The sequence below is a fragment of the Epinephelus moara genome, chromosome 20 (genome assembly GCF_006386435.1).
Source record: "Epinephelus moara isolate mb chromosome 20, YSFRI_EMoa_1.0, whole genome shotgun sequence".
NCBI classification, from domain to species: Eukaryota; Metazoa; Chordata; class Actinopteri; order Perciformes; family Serranidae; genus Epinephelus; species Epinephelus moara.
The window spans coordinates 36,917,871-36,937,288 of record NC_065525.1 but is presented as its reverse complement, the minus strand read 5'-3'; the positions used below and the strand labels follow the sequence as shown (position 1 = coordinate 36,937,288).

At 42.7% G+C, this 19,418-nt stretch overlaps 1 protein-coding gene across 2 annotated transcripts in view; it reads left to right on the top strand.

Annotated features, from left to right (window-relative positions):
- The window catches only part of wnt7bb (wingless-type MMTV integration site family, member 7Bb), a 40,454-nt gene extending 21,689 nt beyond the window's left edge, over positions 1-18,765 (top strand). For both annotated transcript variants that reach the window (XM_050073956.1, XM_050073955.1), the window contains exons 3-4: positions 9,492-9,763; positions 17,433-18,765. In XM_050073956.1, coding sequence (XP_049929913.1) covers positions 9,492-9,763; positions 17,433-17,912 — 752 coding nt within the window. In that variant the 3' untranslated portion in view covers positions 17,913-18,765. The remainder of the gene's footprint in view (positions 1-9,491; positions 9,764-17,432) is intronic.
- The last annotated feature ends 653 nt before the right edge of the window (positions 18,766-19,418 follow it).

Here is a 19,418-nt window from a genome sequence, read left to right as displayed (position 1 = left end):
AGGCTAATAATGAACGGACGAGAAAATCTATTCAAATGACCATGTGGTTCCATTCCTGCTTTGTTTCCTCGTTTTGACAAAGTAAAAGGAAATGCAAGTTGAAATATTAATTTCGACCAGCTGAACTCTTTCAACAAACTCCTTTTAAATCATGTGACGCCATCTTAAAAACAGACGTTCAAGTTAAATATCAACTACAGGATAAACATTCTTTCCTTGAAAGCATATGAGTCAGTCGTATACAGTAACTGTAGCCACCTACATTGTCAACCCAATGCTTCCTCCTGATTTAAAAATAAAAATAAAAGTAAACTCGACAGATTTTTTCTTGTATTTTGAAGGCGATCATCGTTAAAGAGAGAGGCTCCACAGTTAAATTCTTCCTTGAAAAAACTACAACGTTGCCCTGGTTGACATATGAGCTTAGTGCACTTTGGCTACGAGTGTTATACCCAGGACTAGTGTAATAAAGACAGTCAAAAACTCATTCTTCATAACTGGGGGTTTTTCAAGAGCACACAATTGGGTACTTTGACACTGGTGAACTCTCCCAAAATACCATCAATCATCTCACTGCGGCCGAGCTTTTTCCCTTTGTGGGATTAGTTTCTTGTCGGTTGTGCACCCTTCAGACAAATTGTGGTTATCGACTCAGATCTGAAATCATTCGGCTAATTCTGTTATCCCGTACAGATAAAGAATATTTGTCATCATCATAAAAGGATCGGAGCTGCTATCGCACAAAGATCAAATATCTCTGCTGTACCAGCAAAACTGCACATTCACTCCCAGGCAGCCGAGTACTTGATGCTATGCGGATAACAGCGTGGAAATGATGCGTGCATTGTGTTATGGTGGAACGGTGGTGGATAAAAGGCCTATTTTTCAGCCCATCATCATGTGGGTAGCCGTAATCCTCTCAGCCCCTCTCTACGTGAGTCCAGAGAAAACAGAGCAGTCATATATATATACTGTACGTGTGTGTGTGTGTCCGAATGTGTAGGATGTTTCCCTTGACTTTTATCAGATAGGGGAGTCTGATGTGGTGTTGTTCTACAGTGTGTGGGCCGTGGTCATCAGGCTCGGTAAAGGTCATCTCTTACTCTTTTTCTCCCAATTTCTCGCCTCACATCCCCTGCCCACAACATGTGTCTGTATCTAGGGTGGGGCCTCTCATCCTACGCGACCAAACAGCGCTATCATCGCCAGGCCCCTTGTTCATTCATCAGCTCTGTCTCTGTCTCAGACTGTGTGGGTGTGTCGGGAGCTGGGGTCCCTCTCCTCTCCTTTCCCTCACCCCTCTCTCTCTCCTGCCCACCCACTGTCTGTCTGCTGACGTGGCCTGGGGTCGTTCTGGGCCCTGGCCCTCGGGCCCCTGTGTGTGTGTGTGCATGTGTGTGTCATTCGCCCCTCCCCTCCCCGCGGCGCTGTGTTATCGGTGGGATCTGCGTCTGTCTGTGTCTGCCAGTGCCGCTAGACGCAGGAGGAAACAGGATGCGAGAGGATCAACTGTAATCTCACAGTGCGCTTTGTTCCACACAATCCCAGGCCGATCACTGTATTCTCTACACGCAGGGCCGCCACTGGACATTTACATGTGCCAACAATCACACCGCTACTGGCCCACTAAGGTGAGAGCTCAGACTGAGCGAGAGTTAGTGGGTTTGAGGCAGAGAGACACTGGTAGGTGGAAGAGGATGTGAAGAGACCTGGAGCTTTATTTTGAGGGTTTGATGGATATCAACGAATATGGAAATGTTAGGTCTGGAGGTTTCTTTTGTAATGAGAAAGGAAACATGTCATCAGTGGCATATTTGACTCGCTGATTATAGTGATGATGATAATGATATCTTCAACGATATGATGTGGGATTGATATATATCTCAGTAAATATGTTTCCGTTGAAGATGAAACGAAGTCAAATGGGATCGAAATTGAGGAAAATCCTCAACGTTGTCCTCAAATGAACTCGATGATTACCGTGCACAGCACATAAGAGGCCTACATTTCCAGATCTGAGCAGGTGAGGTCCTGATTCGGCCTCATTATTAGGATGAAAGGGTGGGAAGAAGGATTTGTGCCTGTTTTAGCAAGTCTCGGTATTCAGTCAAAAAGCTTTATCTCCACCTCAGGGAGATCAGGGAAGAAAAAGGATGCTTTTGAGATGTTTTCTGCCAGCCCAATTTTCTATGCCTGGGAGGCAGCTTACTTAGATTCTTAGCATTTAATACCGGCAACGTTAAATACCCTCATAATTGTTTTAGCTTTACTGCTCAAAGCCCTCCTTATTATATGAATCAAACTCGGGACCCTACAGTAAGCGGCTGTGCCAAAGCGTGTCACTTCCCCAGCTCCATGATGTGAGTACACTGAGAATGTGGAGCCTAGTTCTGGTAAAACAATATTATTTTATTGTACAGGAACACGGCTGTGCTAATTCCTCAAGCTGCAAACCTCACGGACCACAACTTTGTCTATAATTTGCTGGGAGCATATGTTCATAGCAACGGTACATAAAGCGGAACGGAAAACAGTAGTAGAGAGCGCATTAGTCAGTTCAGTGATTGGTATACAAAGCAAAGGGGTTTTCCTCCAACTTTCTTCCCCTTCCATGGGGCCCTGGAGACACAGTTCCAGTGCCGGCAAGGCATCGGTTAGAGCTTGCTTTCAGTGTTTTGGGTGTCATAACTTTATTATATAGGTACAGTGTGGAAAATAACTTTTTAACAGAGTGTGTTTAAACTTATACGTACAATTGGTGCTCGAAAATTGCCTTTAAGTATCTCAGATTTCCATTTGATTCCCTCTTTTGCTGCATTTTTTGTGGTGTGTTTCATATTTTGCATTTATCTTGGTGTATAAAGTTTTGTTTTTGCCTTTTAAGATGAAGCATAGGGACTTTCTTGGCTTTTCACTTTGGAGAGTGGAAGTGCGGCAAGGCAGAAAGAGTAGGAGGACCATGTAGAAAATCTTTAACAGGCTTTAGTTCAAAGTTAGAATCGACATGCGGCTCCACAAACAGTAATCTGAACTACCTCGTTTATCTCCATGTCCACCTCAAAAATACAGTTGACGAGTAATTGAGGCAAAGTGGTGGTGTTTTTTGGAATTTTTCAACTGCCACGTCTTTTAGATGGAAAAAAAAGCTTCCTTTCCTGTTTGTAACACTTTGTCAGTCAACATCACCGCAAGTGTAAAGACCCCTGGCCACCAGCAGGTGACACTTTTCCCTTTGTTCACTAGTGCCATTTGTCCGTGACAACATGTCCTTGTGCTTAATGGGTATGAAGCTCTAAAACTCCGGTGTAACGTCGTGTTGTTGAGATGTAATTTCTTATGCAATCCAATCCTCCTCTGTCCCCAGGGTGTGAGTGCATGTCCGGGGATGAGGGGGCCTTTAAAAAGCTTTCCCCTTCACTGCTCCACCAACAGGCTTGGCTTGTGCGGAGAGGGCCATTCAACTGCACTGCTGGGCTCTGCCGGTCTGTGTGTGTGTCTGTGTTTGTGCATGTGTGTGTTTTCCTGTTCCTTCGCCAGACCCCGACCAGTATTCCAGCCTAAACTACTTCTCTCCAGCTCTTTTCATCTGCTGAATCTCTCCTCCTATCTTCTTACAATATCATGTCCTTCTCACCTTTGCAGTGATTAAGTTGTATCTGTGCTCCAGTGCTCTTACAGCATGCTTCGCTGCAGCTCGCATGGACCGCAGACCTTCTTATGTGCGTGTGCAAACTTAATTGTCGAAATCAGAATCAATCAGTTTTGTGGCCAAGAATGCTGACACAAACAAGGAATTTGACTCTGGTTGTCAGAAGCTTTCTCAGTTCCAGAAACTAAACATGAACATAGATTTGCTGCCCATTTGGTGTCTCACCAGCTAGAAAACAGATCCCTTCAGTTTAGATTTCAGCCTTTCATCCTGTGATGGAGTAGACACACAACAAAAATGACCCCGGGTTGGTTTTTGTACAAAGCAGTGGCCTCCACATCCCCTTCCAAGTCCCTTCAGTATATCTTGTCAGCAGCATAGCCTAACCATGGCCTGTGAGCGGCGAAGAAAGCGAGGCCCGTTGAGGTCAGCTGTAGTGTTACTACATCAGCTAGCCTATACTACACCAGCGCTGCCTGTATAGTGTCGTCGGTTGTAAATCTCCGGTGCTGTGTCATGTGAAATTTGTCTAGCGGTGTGCCTGCCTCCGGCTCTAAACACAGATTGCCGTTTTAGCGGCAAGCCACTACATCCAGAGATTTCTTTTTGTGTCCCAGTTTCAGCAGATGGTCAAAAGACACGACAGGCGCTGCAGCAGGGGCCGCTGTCCAAAGTGGTGTGGTCAGTTAATGTGAAGGCCAAGGCGTACTGAGTCAGTAGCCTTCCCTACATCTCTGGTTTTAGTCCCTGACGCATGGATATAAGAGGATACTTTGTTTATGAACGCTTGTACCTGCTCTGAGTCAAGCACGGCTGATCGTCTTCTTCCCTACTTTCTTGGATAGTGTAGCAGACACTTGCCACTAAACTCCATTAGACATCTGGTTTAATATTCCCCCATTCTTCTCTCCTGGATGTTTCCAAGTTCATTGAGGTTTTTCTGGTCACTCCAATTTTCCACTGGCAGCTAGCGAGGCTATCCCAGGGTGGTTCCTCCTGGAGGGCTGTCAGGACTCTGGGGCCAGCCTCTGTAGGGCTTTCAGCTGCTGTTATGGGTGCTTTTTCTCCTTCGCATTTCATCAACCGCATGGCTGTTCAGCAAAGCGGGGCCTTCCTTTCCTGAGGGCACGGGAGTAAATGATGTTGCACACACAACATCCAACACAAGACAACAGAGCACTGTTGCTGAAATATGGAGTTTCCTGGTTGTGGTTGAATAATTGTATTTGTTTTGTTGAGTGCATTCAGAACCTTTGGGTGTTTGATTTCAGTCACCAAAGTGCGGGGTCTATTCATCATAAGTTTTTACTTAAAATTCTGACCTGAAAATAAGGTTAACCACACTCCAAGCATTACACAGTGCTCTTATTTTTATGAAGTGAATAGTTAGTTTGTATGCTTTTGATTGAAAGAGTTGTCACACTTAATATGACTGAATAGGCATGGGGGAGATTGAAGGCTCCATACACATGGATATTTATACCCAGCGGACATCATATTTTAAAAATCTGATTTCCGATGTCTTCTTTGGTTCATTGCACAAGGAAAAAAGAGGGTCTTGATCGCCACAGTTCCATGGCTTGTGTAATTGGCTTTCATTATGGCCAGGCAGAGCCTTGGCAGTGCCAGACCCACCAGGGGGTGACAACCAGTACAAGCCCCATCATCATCATTTTCCCCATGAGCAGCACAACTCAATGGGCCCAGAAATGGGCATGCATCTATGGCTGAGGGAACCACCCTTTCTCTGGAAACTGCCTTTATCCTGTTTTAAACATTACACTGACGCTCTGTTTGTGCGTCTATGTGCAAATGTGTTTTTAACGGTGTATGTGTGTGAGGGTGGAGGGCAGTGTGAGTGTGTTGTGTATTTTTATTATGCGGCCAGCAGCTGAGTATGTGCGTGCATACGTATGCGTGTGAATGCACGTACATTATGGCTGTGCGCCTCCGTGCGTGCATGTGTGTGAGGTGGGGGCAGCACCGCAAGCTGGTGGGGCACAGCTCTGCTGCTAACCAAAGAAGCAAGTGGTTGTGAGTCAGTCCCCACCGGGCAAACCTGTGGCCGTGGTATTAGCGCTGCAGCACCAGTGCCAAGATAGGAAATTAACAGTGGCTTTGGGTGAAAACGTCTGCGAGAGTTCAGAAAATGCCCCTGAGACCAGAATAAGAGGTGCAAAAAATCCCTCTGAAGAAAGAAGAGGAAATGAAATAAAAAACAGCTGCGTATAAGCTGTTTATTTAGTAGTACCTAATGCAAAAAAGCTCCATAAAATTAGGCAGAGGCGAATATAAACCCCAAAAGATAAGTACATTTGACTATTCTGCTTTATGCAAAGCTGTCATGCCAAGGCTAGACTCCAGCTAGCAGCCTTGGCTCTATCTGACCGCACTGTCTGGGCCCATTAAATTAGGTAAAATAAGCAAAGATTTTACGTCTAGTAACTTTTAAAATTGTTAAAAGTTTATTTGGTCAGGCAAAATGACACAGGCCATGCTGGGGCATTTTTGTGTTTTATTTCCTTATAATTTCCACTTTATTGTTGTACTTTGCTGCTGCAGATGTAAACATTTCCTCCATTTGCTCATTTTAGGATATTATTTCTGTTTTTGGTGGACACGGCTGTGGGTGCGTCTGCAGTATCAGTTTATTTATTGAAGGTACTGAATGTTTACAAAGTTTATTTCTGCCTTTAGTGTTTCACCAGATTCCAAACTGTTGCAGCTATTTTTTTGCACTTAGAAAGTTTTGCGTATTTGTTTAAACTCCATTCATTTGACAACGTTTTATAAATCTGTCACATCTGACATGTTTCAACATGTAACAGCCACACAGTCTAATCCAGTGCACTGTGATTTCACTGGTTAATATTTCCCAATAACTCGTCATAATTCATCATATATGATCACAGCTCTTTCTAGATGTTACAAGACTTATTTAAATCAGTCTCTGAGAAATCTCGGACCACAGGAAGTCTGCTATGTTGTTTGATTTCACACCCAAATCCTCTGCAGTCACATCAAGTCACAATGTCCAGAACACTGGAGTTGCTGTTAAGATGTGACGTAATACAGTGAAGTTTGTTGCCAAACTGATCTGACAAGCTTCTTGGCTGTTCCTCTGAAAGCCATTGAGGAAATGATAAATCATCAAGTAGCTTTTGGCTCTCTGAAGTGCAGAAAAAAATGCTTTTTACCTAGAGAGATTCAAATAATTGCAACTGAGTACATTACACAACATACATCAAAAGACTTACAAAACATTCCTCTCTGCTCTGCGGTTAGCCTTGTTTCTGCTGCTCAGCCCCTTCCAGATTACTGCCAGTTGAAGGGAGACCGGAGTTGTAATAGCCCACAGTCTGTTTTAGACCAGGGCAGGCCTTTTAAGCCAGCCCTCTGCAGCCATTAGGGGAGAAGTAGAGGACTTTGAGATATGTAGAAAGAGAAAGGAATAGTATGCCATGGTTACTGCCACCAACCTTTTGGCTACATGTGTACCAGAGTCCTTTGGCTTTCTTTTCATCTTAAATTCATCATTGATATCCCAAAGAACTGTCGTTTGATAACATGCTTTTATGATTAAAAACCTCATTTGTCTTAGTGCTGAGACGATCAATAGCAACTATCTTGATAACTAATTAATCTTTTAGGTTATATCAAGGAAAAATGTCAATCATTTGCTGTTTTCACCCGATATGGCCCTAAAATAATATCATGATATTTGAGGGGATTTTTGCGATAACAATATTCTTGATGATATAAAAAAGTAGTAAAAAAAAAAGAAGTATTATTCATTTAAGAAGTGATATAGTTTACAGTAACAGTTTCCCTTTAAATATTAATATAATAATATTTTTAATATATTTTTTGGGCGTTTTAGCCTTTAATTGATAGGACAGCTTAAGTGTGAAGGGGGGGAGAGAGAGGGGGAAGGACATGCAGCAAAGGGCCACAGGCTGGAGTCGAACCTGGGCCGCTGCGGCAAGAGCCTTGTACATGGGGCGTCTGCTCTACCACTAAGCCACCGACGCCCCCAGATTCTGTATACAATATTAATAGTTCAACAAAATAAAATCTAACACAAATTACACATTTAAACAGCTCGCAAATATAAAGAAATGTCCCCTGGGATCTATATATATCAACAGGTGATTTCCTTCTTTTAGTAAAATCCTAAACGATTGAGTTGGGTTTTTTCCACCTGGACCTTCATGCTCTGCCATTTCTCCTCTAATCATCACACTGTAACCTGTGACAGGCTGTCATGATACCAGAGCTATGGCACATTCACATATATGTAGTTTTTTATGGAGCCGCGAGCATCAAGTAGGTTTACATTACCAGAGGTCTATGACAAAATCACTTGACGACACCGACTCCCGTGTGCGCACAGTGAGAGAGAAGAGGGAGGGACGCTGTGCTGCTGCCAGAGGAGCCGCTGAATGAGTTCCCTCTGCAGGGACGGTAATTCGCGGTAACTCACTAAAAGAGTCTGTGAAGTCCGGGGCTGTTCATAAAACATTCAGGAGGCCACAGTTTATTCCACACTGCTGAAGCTGCTCCTCTTTTTGGAACCACCACGGAGTCATAGTAATTTTGCTTTCAGCCATGCTTGTTGGTTTATCGTGATGAGAGGATATGGCACACCCCTTGTTGCTGCACAAATTTGTTTCCACAAGAGTTAGTTATTGAAATGATCTTAATTTAACAAATTGTAGCCCCTCCAGGATTTCATTGGCAATTTCATGGAGTGCTAAAATGCTGGATTTCATGGCAGCTTTCTTAAAACATAGCAATAACTTACACTAACATTTCCACTAACGATGCATAATTCAATCTATCTCACCTTGATTCTTTCAGCACGTGCAATAGATCTGGATGCAACAGCCTCTCGTTGCATCTTCACAACCAGAAACAAGGAAGTGAGTTTGGTGATGATAAGCAGGGGACTGCTATGATTAGTGAAACTCACAGGGAACTACTACTATTGGTCAAATTCAGGAAAGTTGCGGTGATTAGACAAAATTGCTCGGTTGCACATAATTCAGGATCGGTTGATATTTCATTAACTGTTGCGATTGCGACATCGCAGCATGCTGCAGGGCTGATTCATTAGTATTAGAAATGGCGCCTCTTTTTGGCTTGATGACCGTGCCTTTTGCATTTTATCCAGAGGTACAAACCCAAAGCAGTTAGATAATTGTCTGAACTAGACAGTAATTCAGTTTGAATGTCACATGATCAGATGAAATAACATGAATTGGATTTACAATATTTCCACTCATCAGTACTCAAACAGAGCACGGGTAAAAAATATCTCCTGTTTAGGTTTAGCTGCTGATCTTATCTTGTGTAGTCTTGGTGCCACCTGGCTTTTGAACCCCGGAGGGTCTCCTTTCATGTCCGTGAGCAGTGTGAGCGAGGCAGCCAGACCTGCAGACCCCAGCTGTTTGCAGTGTGGGCAGCAGCACAAGGTGCTCCTGTAGAGGAATTCAGCACTTTGGACAGCACCTAGACCAGCTCTCCCCACACTGGAATTCCAACACTGCACTCTCGGAGGCTGGGCCCAAGGACTTTGCGGTCGGAAATGTGACCACATTTCTACCAAGGTGCAGGAGGGAAGCCGTTTAGGAGGGGGAAGGAAAAATTGGTAGCTTATCAAGACGATGGAGAAGACTTACATGGGTCTTTAATGGATGTGGTGGGTGATAAACATGAACTGTGTCCCTGGTTTTGTATTTAGCTATGGTAAAGGTGATAAATGTCAAAAAGCATCTAGAAATTGCTTATACCACATCTCATCCTTGGATTTCTAATAAATGACGTCTTTTCCCTCTTTCAGGCAGCCGGGAAGCAGCGTTTACCTACGCCATCACAGCGGCAGGGGTGGCCCACGCCATCACAGCAGCATGCAGCCAGGGCAACTTGAGCCAGTGTGGCTGCGACCGGGAGAAGCAGGGGTATTACAATCAGGAGGAGGGCTGGAAGTGGGGAGGCTGCTCGGCTGACATCAAATACGGAATCGAGTTCTCTCGCCGCTTCGTGGATGCCCGCGAGATTAAAAAGACCCCACGCCGTCTGATGAACTTGCATAACAATGAGGCAGGGAGAAAGGTAAAGAGTTTATTTTTCTTCCTATTCTCAGATGCTTTGTTACAAGTTTTGTTTTTTCCAAGAGTGTTTCAGAGAAAGCAACAGCCAAACTCTTCTGAAGTCTTTTTGAATGAACAGACAATATTACTAAATTAAGCAACTCATTCCACCTTTAAAAAATAATGACCCAATTTAAAGGGTAATTATATTTTATTACAACTTGAATCTAATTTTTGCAGTTCAGGCAATCAGTTCTATCAGTGATAATAACACTGTACTCACCAGTCAACTGCTGAGACCTAGGAATGTGGTGACAATGCTTAAAAGAAGTCAGACAGGGCAAGAAACAGACAAACTTCTATGGAAACCCAAACTGTCCCTTATTATTTAACTATAAAGGTTGCCATCATCTAACATTTTGGGTGCGTTCACTTATGTTTTCACCTCCAAATGAAGTGGTTTAGATAATCTGCCTTAACTCTTTAAGTTTGATTACAGTTTGGCAGATTGTTTTACTGCTCATGCTTCTTGCTGCCACATTATTGTAGCAGCACGGTTGTGCTCTGGTATCTCAGCAATTACTTTGTGGAGTGCAATGTTATTGTACGCAATAGAAATTACAGTTATCAGACCCAAGATGTAATGAAGTGGAATTATCCTTGAAAATGAATTACATGGAATAATCTTCCTTTAAAGCAGCAGTGTGGGGCGCCCACTAGTTTACATGGTAAAGCAGACACCCCATATACAAAGGCTGTGTCTGCGGGTTTGATCCCATCAATGAAGGCAAAAAGCCCCCAAAAATATCCTTTAAAAAAAGCAGCAGTGTGGAGGATTTAGTGGCATCTAGTGGCGAGGATTGAAGATTGCAACCAGCTGAAACTTCTCCCATATGCCAAGCACAAAGTCCTGTTTAGGACACCTTCAGTGTTCATTGTTTGGGAGGTTTTTACAGGAGCCGAATGATTCACAGAAGTTCTTCCTTGCCTAAATAAAGAGGACCAGGGGTCACATTTACAAAAATTGGGTGCGCCCAAAACGAGGCCTGAAAGAGGCGTATGCCACTTTAAACGAAACAGACTTGATGGGAGAAACTTTGACCCATGCTTGGAAACATTTTGAAGATGGGAAATTGGTGGAGGTGGAAGCCTGATAGTAGAAATTGTCGAATATTTTTTAGTGCACATCATTTTTGGCTTTTGTCTGTACGTACATTTTTAGTATGGATCCTATGCACTGTTTTATAAATGAGACCCCAGGTGATTTAAACCGGTAAAAACACTGAATAAAACAGTTTTTATGTTACAAATCAGCATTTCTCCAAAGCTGTTTGGCTTGTCGCAGACAACCTGCTAATGTGTGCTCACCTTTTTTCTCTGATAACTTACGATCCAGATGTTGGGAAGGTTTTTGTTGCAAGCTGAATTATTGGCAGAGGTCTCCCCCTCTCCAGAACAAACAGACCCGCTTTTATAAACTTGTAGAAACACGGAATAAAGCAGTTTGACTTTCAAATCTGAGTTTTCCTGACGCTGTCTGGCATGTTGCGCAGAGGCTGCTAACAATGGTGGCTGACGCGAAAGCGCAAAAACCAGAGCCAGTGTTTGGTTTGGCTGTTCTGGGCTACTGTACAAACATGGTGTTGTAACAAGGGCCCGCCCCCTATGTAGATATAAACGGCTCATTTAAAGGTAACGAAAACACAGCAGTTGTTACTGTCAGGTGATTGTACACCAAATAAGACATACTTATTATATTATTATATTATTTTCCATTTCTGCTAATATATTCCCCTGAATCCTACACACTGGACCTTTATAGACACAAAACACTTTATGACAAACTTGATGTATACATGTGTGTGTTAATGTGTTCTTTTGCACAAGAGCAAACAGTTCCAGTTAAGAGCTAAAAGTCACACTGTCATGTGACAAAACACTGTGTTTGATCCAGTTGCTGATTGATTGATCACCCAGTTAGCCTTTCAGCAGCTTGTTTTGCTCCAGCCAATTATTGACATGTCTTTCCATTCTAAGAGGGCGTCTTTTATTTCTAAGAGAGTGTTGGCAAACTTCAATATGGACATGTTTGTTTGCTATTAGTCATCTCAGAACAGCCATGGAGGAAAGACAAAAGAGAGAAAAAGAGTGTGAGAGGTAAATAAAAGAGAAGAGATGATGTTATGTTGACAAATGGATCTAATTAATAACTTGGGCTTTATCGTGTCCACTGGGAAAGTGGGGCCTGGCCAATGGTTGCCAGATGGAGGACTGCCATCCCCTCTTTCCAGCTCCTTTCATGGAATTATGAAGTGTAAAGTCAGGAACAGGATATTATTGCAGTTCTCTGCACAATACCAAAACATGTCACTGCCATTTGACTGCGTCTATTCAGGGTGTGAAAGCAGGCCGACAATGCCGGTGTTAACACAGCAGACTGATAGGGTCTGTGCTGGATGCCAGGGTGCTGGCATGTTGGACTGTCAGTTGGCACTGTTGCTGTTCTCACTCTGGGGCTCGGAAACTCGGATTCTAGGAGGATGTGCAAAAGTCAGATTTCCTCTCTGCTGAGACAGTAAGAAGCTGAAATCTCTCTTAGACTGGAAGAGGTTATTAAGGATACAGAAGTCTGAGCCTCTGAAACTTTAGTCTCGCTCATAGTCTGTAAATGGGATTCATCTATACATTTCTGTTGGTTCATGGATAGCTCTTAGTTAGCTCGCAATTATTGCTAACTGTTAATGAAACTGCTACTGTGTGCAAGTTAGTGTTTGTCTCGCGTTCTTGACAAGTTAACAAACAATTTCTATTCGATTCCCACCACCTTGTGGACTGAGGCGTAGATTGTGATTTGCATGTAGGCGGGGAAAACCTAGACAGATGGCCATCAGATCTGAGATCTAGCCGACAGAGACACATCCATGAAGTTAAGTGTAGATCAAAGTGTTGCATGTGGATTTTGTCTGGAAACGCAGCCCATTCTCATTCCCAGGTCATTAAATAGCAACACACTACCACCCCTAGGAATGTGATGTTAAAGCCGAAGGCACCCTTTGGCATGTTTGAGATGCTTTTAACTAACTCCAGTATAAGCCCATCCACTGCAACACTTTGAACACAAGAGATCACAGCTCATGTCCCGTTTGAAACCAAAAGCCAAGTTTGTTTTCACATAACGTTAGATATCGACAATGCGTAATTTACGTACAGTCTTCACACACTTCAGTCACTCACACGTCAGGTTATATAACAAACTTACTTATTTTAACCCAAAACCTGACCAAGTAGTTTTGTTGCCTAAACCTAACTGAGACTGTTTCACAACATTAACCACATGTTACGATGTGTTTTAGCTGTGCTTCGCACAGATCTGCCAAAGGATATAAATGGTAAATGGACTGCACTTATAAAGCACCATTCTAGTCTTCAGACCACTCACAGCACGTTTACACTACATATCACATTCACTCATTTACACAAACATTCACACACTGGTGGCCGAGGCTACCATACATGGTGCAACTCAGTTACCATTCACACACTCACACACCGACGGAATACGCTTGGAAGCAAATTGGGGCTCAGCACCTTGCCCAAGGATACTTCGACTGTAGCCAGGGATTGGTGGACGACCTGCTCTACCTGTGAGCCACAGCTACCCTGATGCCCTGTGTGTTGGTTTGAGACATTGAGGACCATGACAAAGGGGCGGTATTTGACAACCTGGAAATGAGAACCAGTTGCGATACGAGAGGCTTGAAATGACAAATATAAATTCAAAAACTGTTGTTTTTATGAACGAGATTATCGTCCCCTTTCTGCTAGGCTTACTTTATTGTGATTTGCAGGGTTGTGTAAGAACCCGGTAACTGAACGCATCAGTTTGAAATGGCACAACACAGCACTGGCAGTACTGACGGGAACCTTAGACAATGCAGGGGCCTCGCAGCTACTGGCACTGCTGCAGCCAGTTCATATGGGTATTTCAAGGATATTTATGAATAAATTAGCAGATACGAACAGGAAAAGTCTTAGATTTATATGCAAATTGTGCCCACCAGGTCTGAGAAAACAAGTCCGAACATCAGCCACATCTGCAATGAATTGGAAACGACAAATTGAATTAAAGCATCTGACCAGCCTTGGGATATGTCTGTGTGTGAACGATGATCACAAGATTTTATTTTATGAAAACTGATGAAATAAAGGGTTAAAAAGTTTGTTTTTTTTGGCATGATGGACTTAGTTCAAAATTCACGTTGTGCAGTATGAATTTGAGCTAATTCATTTTAATCTGTGTGAACTGAACTTTGAGCTAGCTCTTGTGAATGTGCACACCACTACTTATTTGTTTTCCTTGTCTGTTTCGTTCTTCTATCAATCTTTAATCACATGCAGTGAAGTTCAGTATATAAAAGGTCTTTACGCTGACATATTCAAGACAAATGAGGTGATGAAAATGATCCTGACTCTGATGAGGAAGGAAGTGGATTCTTCCAATGGGATCCAGCTGAGATTGTGTTTTCTAATCACTGATAAGAAGCATCATTGAAACAGAAAACTATAATTACAATAGTTTCCGTGACTAAACCGAATGTAAAAGAACACCCAGTGAATCCCCAGATCTCTTTCATCTTGCATCGGGGCTATGTGTTTGACAAGTGATCTTTAGATGGGAATCTGCTCATACTGGACTAATTAGTAACAGATCAGAGGCTTTGATGGACACAGTTTAAGTAAATGTTTCCATGCATCTGTCAGACTCCTTATGCCAGGAATTCCTTGTGGTTTCTGCGCTATACATTTTTGGAAATCCTCGTTCTAAATCAACATGCGAGGCGAGATTGACAGCTGACCCCGGCTTTTTATGAAGACGGTGGAGCTCATGTTTTTTCAATCAAATGTCCTCAAATCGGGAAACTGTGACCACATGAGTGCGTGGACAAGACAGACAGAGATATTGAACAACTCTTGTGTACATTTCGTAAGTGTCTGATAGAAATGATGACTTGTGCTTCTGGCGAGGCGAGGTGCCAGGAAAAAGCTGCACTGGAAAAATGCCCTGCCAACCAAACTTACATCTCATACAACAAAGACACACGCTTCGTTCGAGCAAGTCGGGGGTTCATAATTTGGGTAAAGGAGTCATGTCAGGACTATTACAGACGTGTTAATATGACCCATTCCAACTCCCCCCTCCCCCCTCCCCCCTTTCCTCTGTTCCTTTGAGTACAGTTCAGCAGAAAATGAAGAGGGTACAGTTTTTATTTTGAGGTTTTCTAGTTTCTTAGTCCCACAGGGCAAAGGATTGACACTTAAATACTGACGACAGCGCACAATATTTCCCATATGCCCCGGGATTAGGCCTCAAGGAGAAGACATTCTGCCCTGTGTACCATATGTTGGACATAACCTCAAAGAGAAATTAAGTCCAAGTCTGAGTAAGGGAATAACCTAAAAAATGTGACATTATTGCATTTAAAATTACTCTTTGACTAAAAGCATCTGAATCTATAACTGTGATGCGCTTTCATGCATGTGGCAACATTTCTTTCTTCTATTTATCACATTGTTTAAGCAGTCAAATAAACCCTGTGTCTCTTGTCCAGCTGTAAACAATTGATTAAGAGTGTCTTTGTTTTGTGCTGCATGTGCAACACGATTAATGACACACTGATCTGGATTCAAATGATCCAAGATGATTGATAGCTATATGAGAGCCATGTTTATTTTTCTCTGTCATTGATGTGGTTTAGGGAAGGTAGACGAAATTACAGGATGGAATATTACCAGTAAGTGCAATTTTCCCGCCCTCAGGACATGCAACTGCATGTCATTCATGACTGAACATTCAGATATGCTCCGATTTGTCTGCTTCAAAGAGATCTATCGCTCTGCACTCAAGCCAGGTCGGCAGTTTGAAGTACCTGCACTGAATTTACAGGAGAAGCTACCAGCACAATCATCGCTTACTGGAAGCACGGGTGCAAATAAGAAATGCCCCATTGCCATCACAGTTTACACACATACACACACGAATACACAAAATCAAATAAACATCTCACCGTCTAGTTGATCTGACATAGTTTGCATTTGTTTTCACTGCGTGGCACAACACAAAGCTAGCGTTCAGCCAGTCTCTGTTTAGTGTCCTCTTAACTCAAACAATTTATCCATCAATGATTATGAAATGCAGAAAAAAAGAATGGAGAGCTTTCGACGGCTCAAATACCATTACAAGCTTATAGAGTGCTGTTGATGTGTGTTTTATCTAAGATAATATCAGTGGCTTGGTGCATGGTCAAAAAATAACAGAAGTTAAATTTGGTTGGTTCACCATAGCAGTTTTACCTCTAGTAGCATGAGTACGAGTACGAGTACGAGCATGCTGCAAAGGCATGCACATTGTTTTGTAATTTAGGTGAACTGACCTTTTCAGAGAGACACAGAGTCCTCTGTCTTTATGGGTGTAAATCAGGAGTTTCATCATAATACCACATTGTGTCAATTCTTTGGACAATGATACAATATTTGCCGATATTACACAATCTGCCATGATACGATTTCAATTCCTGCATGCATGTTTTTTCAGCATTACTGAAACAGAGCAGCTGATGTTACTTTAGTGAGAAGTTAGCAGAGTGACATGCCAAGTCAGGCAGGTACGTCGTGTTTTATCTCTGAATGGCATTGTTTACACACGACGTGTTTTTTCTTGACCTGCATTTTCTCCGAAATCTAAAATATTTCCACATTGCTTATTTATTCCAGAGTGAATAACCTTATCCTTATCATCTCGTTGGTGACACAGACTTTCAAAATAAGGGCGCATATGGATCAATGTTTTGCATCATTGACATTGGATCGTTGATCATTGAACTGATAAATCGATCCAGATCGATGGATTGTTGCACCCCTACTTTGTATCGTAACAATGATCAACAACAATCAGCGCCCAGATCTCCCTGTTCATCTCTCAGCTCAAATGCATCACCTGGTGGATTTTCACTGGCTCGAGGGCTTTTGCTCGAACTACAGATTCAATTTTGAATTTTCTGTATGTTTGCCGCCACCACGCACACAAAGAGTATAGAAGCAGATCGCCCCCCTGTTTCTCTCTCAAACTCAGAAGAAGCTCATCAAACTGTAAAACTAGGCAGTGCTAATGAAATATAAACCAATGTTCTTTTACTATAGTGCCTTTTTTGCCTGAAATGTCTTGAGAAACATATTTTAGTGCTCTGTCTGGCTGTAATATGAAAATTCACGAACAGGAGGTGGGCACCATACTGTTTCCTGTGTTGTAAAGAAATGCAGGCTGAAAAAACTGAGCTCAAACTGTCAAACTGAGCAGTGCTGATCAAATATGTACCAAGATTCCATTACAGTGTTGCCTGTTTCTCACCAAAAATGTTTTTAGAAACATATTTTAGCTTACTGTTTAACTGTAATTTGATATTGTTTGTTGTCAGACAGCCGCCATATTGTTTCCTGTGTCAAAACAGACAAGCTGGTATGGCGCAGTAGCACAAATTTCCGGAAGATTTGCATCTTTCTATTGCATAGACAGCCCAGTTTTATTAAAAGACTATCTTTAGAGCAGTGAAATATAATTTGGGGTTTGGAGTCTAATTCCATGTCTATAGTTGCTGCAGTTCAACAACTGTTTTGTTTTTTCTATTACTCTCCAGGTACTAGAAGAAAGGATGAAGCTAGAGTGCAAGTGCCATGGCGTCTCGGGTTCCTGCACCACCAAGACCTGTTGGACTACACTTCCCAAGTTCCGAGAGATTGGCTACGTACTCAAGGACAAGTACAACGAAGCCGTGCATGTGGAGGTAGTCAGGGCGAGCCGACTGCGCCAGCCCACCCACCTCAAGGTGAAGCAGACTCAGGGCTACCGCAAGCCCATGGAGACAGACCTCGTCTACATCGAGAGGTCACCCAACTACTGCGAGGAGGACGCAGCCACGGGGAGCGTGGGTACCCAGGGACGCCTGTGCAACCGCACCTCGCAACACACAGACGGCTGCGACCTCATGTGCTGCGGGCGGGGCTACAATACACACCAGTACACCAAAGTGTGGCAGTGCAATTGTAAGTTCCAATGGTGCTGCTTCGTCAAGTGCAACACGTGCAGTGAGAGGACGGAGGTGTTTACCTGCAAATAAGGACATGAGGAACTCAGTGCCAGGAAGTGAGGCGCCAAGGACTAACTGAATGAGGAAGACTCGAGGGAGCGAGATAAAGCGTGACGTGGACCAGTGAGAGATTTCGAAATAAAGGAATGGAATTTACACTATCAGCTCTTCATGGCATCGTTTTGCACAGCAGAATCTATCTAATTTCTTTTCAGAAAGTAAATGCTAAATATCAGTAGGTAATACCCCAGAACTTTACTGTCACATAGAGATTGTGCTCATGTACTGATGTATCCGCAGTGAAGTTGGGACTACAGGTAATGAATGAGGCCCGCGGTGGGAACTGTGCTTTGCACTCTGGGATTTGTAATTGTTAAATTCACAAGAGACTCATGCATGGAGAGGACGCACAGTAACCTGGGAGTTGATCAAAATGACAGCAGCTGATGAGGGGTGACTGGGAGAGATATGTCAAGTCTTTGATTGAAAACTTTTAAGGGTTTTGTCGTATTTTCACTAAAGGGGAGCAAAAGTGAATCTTGACATGAATGACCCCCCAAATTGGCTGGGGCTTATGTTGGAGGTTTGTAGAAATGAAGAACATTTTGTAAGTATGGTGCGTTGGGGTGCGCCAAAATCTGAGTGGAGAACTCTGTTAAACCCTCTGCTGCCAACTGGAATATGGTGGAGTATGTTAGTTTTCCAGTCACACTGGAACTGTCTGTTCTGAACACTGAAAATAAATTGTTTATTTATGTTATAGTATCTTAAAACGAAGCACTAACGGGTAGAGATGTCTTTTTTGTACTAAGTGTAAAGAAAAATACTTTTTAGAAACTCTGACTGAAAATGTGTGTCTATTAGCAAATCCCCCCCCCCCCCCAAACCCTAAAACACCTCATCTTTTCTTAAAAAAGAAAAAAGAAAGAAAAAAAAGGTTTCATTGCTACTGGTGTGTTGACAACAAAAACATCATTACAGTGTGTTTCACATTCAAACACCTTGGTTCTATTTTACTGTAGCATAGATTGTTTGCAGTCCTTTCCTCCCCCAAGCAGTAACATCTATTTTCAGTTAACAGACAGTAGCAAGAAAACTCATTTAACTGCAGAGATCCTTCCTCAATTCATTGAACATGAAGCTGATATGTTGCTGGATGTGTTGTCGAGTGCTGCACTGATATTTTCTATTCAGATACGACTCATGAGAACTAAATAAACTCCCATTTGACTCAGTTTGGCAGTTCATTGCTACAGTAAAATATCAGTTGGAGTTGAACTTGCAGTCTAACTTAAAGAGAGATTCTGATTAGATCATTGCTAAATAGATGTAAACTGTGTTCAGTGGAGTGATGATTAGTTAAACCTACGCACCCATGCATGTAAAAGCAGAGAAATAAAACATATAGCTGAGATTATTATTATAATTAGCCTGACATGCTGCCGGACAAGCAATTACAGTTCAGAGTATACATTTTTTTCACTTAACGCAAGGCTAACTTGGGTCTGATGATTTACACTCGCTTGTTCTCATTAG